A 6,554-nucleotide genomic window follows, 5' to 3' on the forward strand; every position below is an offset into this window, starting at 1 on the left:
TTTGGGGGGGTTCCTGTTATTTTTGGGTGAAAGGAGGAGCGTGGGGGGCTCCAGAGGAGGTTTTGGTGTGAATCAAGGAGTGTTAAGAGCAAGGGGGGGCTCTGCCTTAATCCCCCCCCCCTGCCGGGGACTGCTGGAGGGGACACTGAGGACATGGCAGGTCCTGGCTGGGGGAGAAGCCCCCTGGCTCCTTGTACCACGGGGGGGTCCCAGCAGTCACCGTGGGACACACATTGGGATGCTCCAGGCTGGAAATACCCCGAGGGGGGGTTGGAAAAGGCCCCCCCCAAGTCCTCATTGGGGCTCACAGAACTGCTGGGATTTGGGGAGACAACCCTGGGATGAGGAGAAATAAGGGCCACTGGAGAGAATAAAGAAGAAGATGGTGCCTGGGAAGGTTTTTCCTCAAGAAAGATTGATCCAGGGAAGGTTCTTCCCAAAAAAGATGGAGCTTGGGAAGGTTTTTCCCCAGAAAGATGGTGCCTGGGAAGGTTCTTCCCAAGAAAGATTGATCCAGGGAAGGTTCTTCCCAAGAAAGATTGATCCAGGGAAGGTTCTTCCCAAGAAAGATTGATCCAGGGAAGGTTCTTCCCAAGAAAGATTGATCCAGGGAAGGTTCTTCCCAAGAAAGATTGATCCAGGGAAGGTTCTTCCCAAGAAAGATTGATCCAGGGAAGGTTCTTCCCAAGAAAGATTGATCCAGGGAAGGTTCTTCCCAAGAAAGATTGATCCAGGGAAGGTTCTTCCCAAGAAAGATGGATCCAGGGAAGGTTTTTCCCCAGAAAGATGGAGCCTGGGAAGGTTTTTCCCCAGAAAGATTGATCCAGGGAAGGTTTTTCCTCAAGAAAGATGGATCCAGGGAAGGTTCTTCCCCAAGAAAGATGGATCCAGGGAAGGTTCTTCCCCAAGAAAGATGGATCCAGGGAAGGTTCTTCCTCAAGAAAGATGGATCCAGGGAAGGTTCTTCCTCAAGAAAGATGGATCCAGGGAAGGTTCTTCTCAAGAAAGATGGATCCAGGGAAGGTTCTTCCCAAGAAAGATGGATCCAGGGAAGGTTCTTCCCAAGAAAGATGGATCCAGGGAAGGTTCTTCCTAAGAAAGATTGATCCAGGGAAGGTTCTTCCTAAAAAAAGATGGAGCTTGGGAAGGTTTTTCCCCAGAAAGATGGTGCCTGGGAAGGTTTTTCCCAAAAAAGGATGATGCCTGGGAAGGTTTTTCCCAAGAAAACATGGGAAGATTCCCCGAAAAAGCCGCTGGAACCAGGCTCCGTGATCTCTTTATCTCCGTCTTTTTCTCCACCTCTTCCTTTCTCCATCCCTCGGTTTCTCGTCGAGTCGTTAAGTAACAATTAGAGTCATTACGTAATGACCTTAAGTACCTCCTGCTGTAATTCCTTTTATACCCAACCGATTAACGTGGCCTCGTTAAGACCTGGACTAATCATTTGGGAAACTAATAAATGTTTATATGTGGCCCTTGAGATTTCTCTCACTTTCGTCACTTTCGGGGATTTGGGAATTGGAGTGTCCCCCCCTTCCTGAGAGCAGGACATGACCCCCCCAACCCCCCCAAGCCCTTCCCCGGTGTCACCTTTGAGCAAAAAAATTCACCGTTTGGGGTTTGTCGATCCCTCCTTTTCCAGCTGTTACACCTGGAGACAGAGCTTTCCCGGTCCCGCTCTCCCCAACTTCTTCCTCTTTTTTTTTTTTTTTCCTTTTTGGCCTCCACTGATGAATTTCCCCATTTTCGTGCCCCCCACCTCCCCCTTCCTCGTGCCACGTTGCTTCCTGCCCAGTGCTGTATAAAACCCCGGTGCCGCCGGCTCTTCGCGCGGTGGCAGCCGGCGGGGAGGCAGGTGAGGGGGCCGGGGGGGGGACACGGTGGTGCCGGAGACTTAAAAAAATCACCCAACGCCATGATGGGGGGGGTGGGGTGGGGTGGGGTGGGTTGGAAAGTTGGGCTTTGGGTCATCTCCATCCTGCTGGGGGATGGATTTCCCCCCCCTATCCAGGGTGTGTGGTGACGTTGCAGCTCCTCTTGAGGGTGGGGGTGATGGTTGGGGACACCGTGGTTCCTCCTCCTCCTTTTTTTTCTGTGCTCCAGGTGGGTCCATCAGCCACTGGGGGGTCCCAGACCACCTCCATTATATCATCTTCTCCTTCAGGGTTTCCCCCCCACCCTAAGGGTGATGCTTTGGCCACCAAGAGGTCATTTTCCCCCCCTATCCAGGGTGTGTGGTGACGTTGCAGCTCCTCTTGAGGGTGGGGGTGATGGTTGGGGACACCGTGGTTCCTCCTCCTCCTTTTTTTTCTGTGCTCCAGGTGGGTCCATCAGCCACTGGGTGGTCCCAGACCACCTCCATTATATCTTCTGCTTCTCCTTCAGGGTTTCTCCCCCACCCTAAGGGTGATACTTTGGCCACCAAGAGGTCATTTTCCCCCCCCTGCCCAGAACTTGAGAGCCCAACTAAAATCCTCCCCTGGGGCACCCACCCAGTAGATGTTGCAGAAGCTGCTGGAGCTGGAGCTCCTCTGGTGTTTCCTCATGCAACTTCTTGCGCCACAAGGCTGGGGGCAATGCTGCAAGGAAGTGGGGAAACCTCAATTTCCTTGGTGACCAGGATGGGGTGGGGAGGACACAGTGTGAAGCCAAGTGCTTTGGGGCTCTTGCACCACATGTTCTCTTTGAGGAGCACCTCGCTGGCTTGGTCTTGGAGGTGCTGGCTCTTTACCACAAGGGGAGATGACCCTTGGATGGAGAGGTGATGATGATGATAGCCAGAAAGAAGAGCTGTTTTACAATGAGGGTGATGAGATGCTGGATGAGGTTGCCTAGAGGAGTTGTGGATGCCCCATCTTCAAGGTCAGGTTGGGATCCGGTCCCAACTTGGGGACAGGACTAGGAGCAACCTGATCTGGTGGAAATGTCCTTGTCCAAGGAAGGGGCTGGGGCTGGATGGTCTTTGAAAAGGCCCGTCCAACCCAAACCCTTTCATGAGTCTGGGGACAGGGCTTTGAGGAATCTCAAGGAGGTTGGACTAGGTGATCTTCGAAGGTCCCCTCAACGCAAGCCAGTGTGTGATGATCTAACAGAGTATGGTTTCTAAACGCAAGCCATTGTGTGATGATCTAACAGAGTATGGTTTCTAGGTTGGGAGCTGGTGGAGGATGGACTACCCGACATCCAATTATACCTACAATTTCTCCAACTGGGATGACTACTCCAGCTTTGACTTTGATGGCTACGAAGTGCCCCACAGCTACCGTGCCATCCTGGCGCTCTACGCTCTCATCTTCCTTCTGGGCATCCTGGGCAACGGGGCCGTCATCTGGGTGACCAGCTTTGAGCTGCGGCGCACAGTCAATGGCGTCTGGTTCCTCAACCTCTCCATAGCCGACCTCCTCTGTTGCCTGGCCCTGCCCTTCCTGGCCCTACCGCTGGCCCGTGACCACCACTGGCCATTGGGTAGCTTCGCCTGCAAGGTGGTGCCCTCTCTCACGATCCTCAACATGTTTGCCAGTGTCCTCCTCCTGATGGCCATCAGCATTGACCGTTGCATGTTGGTGACACAGCCGGTGTGGTGCCAAAACCACAGGACCCTGGGGCTGGCCCGGGGGGCTTGTGTGGCCGCCTGGTTCCTGGCCATGCTCCTCACTCTTCCCTCCTTCATCTTCCGTACCACCCGCTTTGATGGCTTCTCGGACAAGATCACCTGCGTCATGGACTATCAGGCCGTGGGGCACCACCAGCACCTCACTGAACTCGTCACCTTCATCACCCGCTTCCTCTGCGGCTTCCTGATTCCCTTCGTGGTGATCACGGCTTGTTACAGCCTGCTCCTGGCCCGCATCCACAGCAGGGGTTTTGCTCGCTCCCAGAAAGCCATCAAGCTCATCTTGGTGGTCATCATCAGCTTCTTCGTCTGCTGGTTGCCCTACCACGTGGTGGGCTTGGTCATAGCCTCCACCCACCCCTACAGCACAGTGTTCAAGGGTGCCCGGGAAGCTGACCCCATCGTGACAGGCATTGCCTACATCAACAGCTGCATCAACCCCATCATCTACGTTGTCATGGGCCAGGACTTCAAGGACAAGTTCCAGAAGTCCTGGAAGGCTGTGCTGCGGGGTGTGCTGAGTGATGACCCCAGCAGCACCATGGGGGACAGCAAGATGAAGACCAAGTCTACTGCGGACAACCAAAGTGTCAGCACCATTGTGTGACCAGGAGCATGGTAGCTCTGGGGCTGGAACATAGCTTGTTTATTTTTCTCAGGGCCACCACCTTCTCCTCTTCTTCTGAAGATCCTGCTGGGCCACCACCTTCTCCTGGGGATCCTGCTGGGTTCCATAGAGAGAAGATACCTCCATTGCTCCACCTAAACCTGGGGACCTCCTGGCTCCCGTGGTGGCCTCTCAGCACGGAAAAGACTTTCTCCTTGCACCCAGTACCACATTCTTCTGCTTCTCCAGCCCAAACGTGGACCCTCTTCCCAGCTCCTCTTTCTCAGCCCAATAAAAGCCACCTCCCAGCCCTACATTTCTACCACCCAGTGAGGTTCAAGCCAACCCCCTCTCCATCACCCCAAAAACTCAAGTCCACCCCACTGATGGGGGTCCTTCACCCTCCCCCTGGGCTTCACCATAGCCCTGTCCACAGTCGCCAATAAATATTGAAGCTCCTCAAATCTTGAGCAAGAGCTCAGGTCCTTGGTTGTCCTTTTTTTGGGTTGGTTATTGGGCAAGATTTTTGCTGGCTCAGTGAGTTTTGATCTGGTGGCTGACGCAGTAATTGTCCCCAGCATGTCCCCACCCCCGGAAAGTCCTTGTGGTGAGTGGTAAACTCCTCTCCATGGTCTTACATCACCTCTTGGGAGCTGGTGGAGGATGGTGGTGGATGTTGGTCTGATTTTTTCACTGTCCCAGTGCTGCTCTGCCAGGGGGCAGGGATGGTTGGGGACATCAGGGATGGTTGGGGACAGCTGGGCACCATGGGGATGGGCACAGTGGAGATGGTTGGGACAGTGGGGCACAGCAGGGATGGGCACAGTAGGGATGGTTAGGACAGTAGGGCACAATGGGGATGGTGGGACACAGTGGGGACAGTTGGGGATGGCCGGGCACCACCCAGATGGATGGGGATGGTCAGGGACAGTGAGGACAGTGGGGCACAGCAGTGATGACTGGGGACAGTGGGGATAGTTGGGGACAGTTTAGGACACTGGGGGACAGTGGTGATGGGTGCAGACAGTGGAGACAATAAGACCAGTGGGGGCGTTGGGGACATTGGGGACAGCAGGGCACAGAGGTGATGGCTGGGGACAGGTAGGGACAGTGGGGCACAGCGGTGGTGGTTGGGGACAGCTGGGGACAGTGGGGGACAGCTGGGGACAGTGGGGACATGGGGGATGGTTAGGGCCGGTGGGGATAGTGGGGACACTGGGGACAGTGGGGCACGGTGGTGATGGCTAGGGACAGTTAGTGGGGCCAGTGGGGACAGTTAGTGGGGACAGATGGGGACAGTAGGGGACAGTAGGGGACAGTAGGGGACAGTAGGGGACAGTAGGGGACAGTAGGGGACAGTAGGGGACAGTAGGGGACAGTAGGGGACAGTAGGGGACAGTAGGGGACAGTAGGGGACAGTAGGGGACAGTAGGGGACAGTAGGGGACAGTAGGGGACAGTAGGGGACAGTAGGGGACAGTAGGGGACAGTAGGGGACAGTAGGGGACAGTAGGGGACAGTAGGGGACAGTAGGGGACAGTAGGGGACAGTAGGGGACAGTAGGGGACAGTAGGGGACAGTAGGGGACAGTAGGGGACAGTAGGGGACAGTAGGGGACAGTAGGGGACAGTAGGGGACAGTAGGGGACAGTAGGGGACAGTAGGGGACAGTAGGGGACAGTAGGGGACAGTAGGGGACAGTAGGGGACAGTAGGGGACAGTAGGGGACAGTAGGGGACAGTAGGGGACAGTAGGGGACAGTAGGGGACAGTAGGGGACAGTAGGGGACAGTGGGGCACGGTGGTGATGGCTAGGGACAGTTAGTGGGGACAGATGGGGACAGTAGGGGACAGTAGGGGACAGTGGGGCACGGTGGTGATGGCTAGGGACAGTTAGTGGGGCCAGTGGGGACAGTTAGTGGGGACAGATGGGGACAGTAGGGGACAGTAGGGGACAGTGGGGCACGGTGGTGATGGCTAGGGACAGTTAGTGGGGCCAGTGGGGACAGTTAGTGGGGACAGTTGGGGACATTGGGGACAGTGGGGGACAGTGGGGACATGGGGGATGGTTAGGGCCAGTGGGGTTAGTGGGGGACAGTTGGGGACAGTGGGGCAAGCGGTGATGGCTAGGGACATTGGGGACAGTGGGGGACAGTTGGGGACAGTGGGGAGAGTGGGGCACAGCAGTGATGCCTGGGGACAGTTAGTGGGGACAGATGGGGACAGTAGGGGACAGTGGGGCACAGAGGGGCACGGTGGTGATGGCTAGGGACAGTTAGTGGGGACAGTTGGGGACAGTTAGTGGGGACAGATGGGGACATTGGGGACAGTGGGGGA

The 6,554-nt window shown here is 55.9% G+C and overlaps 2 protein-coding genes and 1 long non-coding RNA gene across 4 annotated transcripts in view; all 3 read left to right on the plus strand.

Moving 5' to 3' along the window:
• The first annotated feature begins 6 nt into the window (after positions 1 to 6).
• On the plus strand, positions 7 to 1,480 carry LOC106893938. The gene is made up of 2 exons (XR_001413203.1): positions 7 to 615; positions 771 to 1,480. It is a non-coding gene; the product is annotated as an uncharacterized LOC106893938 (long non-coding RNA).
• Positions 1,481 to 1,823: 343 nt separating this feature from the next.
• On the plus strand, positions 1,824 to 4,705 carry LOC106893937 (C5a anaphylatoxin chemotactic receptor 1-like). Of its 2 annotated transcripts, none has more exons than XM_014952290.1 (2): positions 1,824 to 1,855; positions 3,150 to 4,705. In XM_014952290.1, the coding sequence occupies exon 2, from the start codon at positions 3,168 to 3,170 to the stop codon at positions 4,218 to 4,220; it is 1,053 nt and encodes a 350-aa protein (XP_014807776.1). In that variant the 5' UTR covers positions 1,824 to 1,855; positions 3,150 to 3,167; the 3' UTR covers positions 4,221 to 4,705. The 2 variants fall into 2 exon arrangements, with proteins under 2 accessions (XP_014807776.1, XP_014807777.1); XM_014952291.1 differs by lacking the exon at positions 1,824 to 1,855 and adding an exon at positions 2,654 to 3,098 and having other exon boundaries at positions 3,142 to 4,705.
• Positions 4,706 to 5,073: 368 nt separating this feature from the next.
• Positions 5,074 to 6,554, plus strand: part of DHX34 (DEAH (Asp-Glu-Ala-His) box polypeptide 34) — a 32,243-nt gene continuing 30,762 nt past the window's right edge. Inside the window, exon 1 of the mRNA XM_014952289.1 lies at positions 5,074 to 5,082. Within this exon, the coding sequence (XP_014807775.1) occupies positions 5,074 to 5,082 (9 nt within the window). The remainder of the gene's footprint in view (positions 5,083 to 6,554) is intronic.

This window comes from Calidris pugnax, unplaced genomic scaffold (genome assembly GCF_001431845.1).
Source record: "Calidris pugnax isolate Ruff unplaced genomic scaffold, ASM143184v1 scaffold233, whole genome shotgun sequence".
Taxonomy (NCBI): Eukaryota; Metazoa; Chordata; class Aves; order Charadriiformes; family Scolopacidae; genus Calidris; species Calidris pugnax.

What these genes read in the sequence shown, in the direction of transcription:
- LOC106893937 (XM_014952290.1), top strand. Translation starts at nt 3,168, where the DNA reads ATGGACTACCCGACATCCAATTATACCTACAATTTCTCCAACTGGGAT.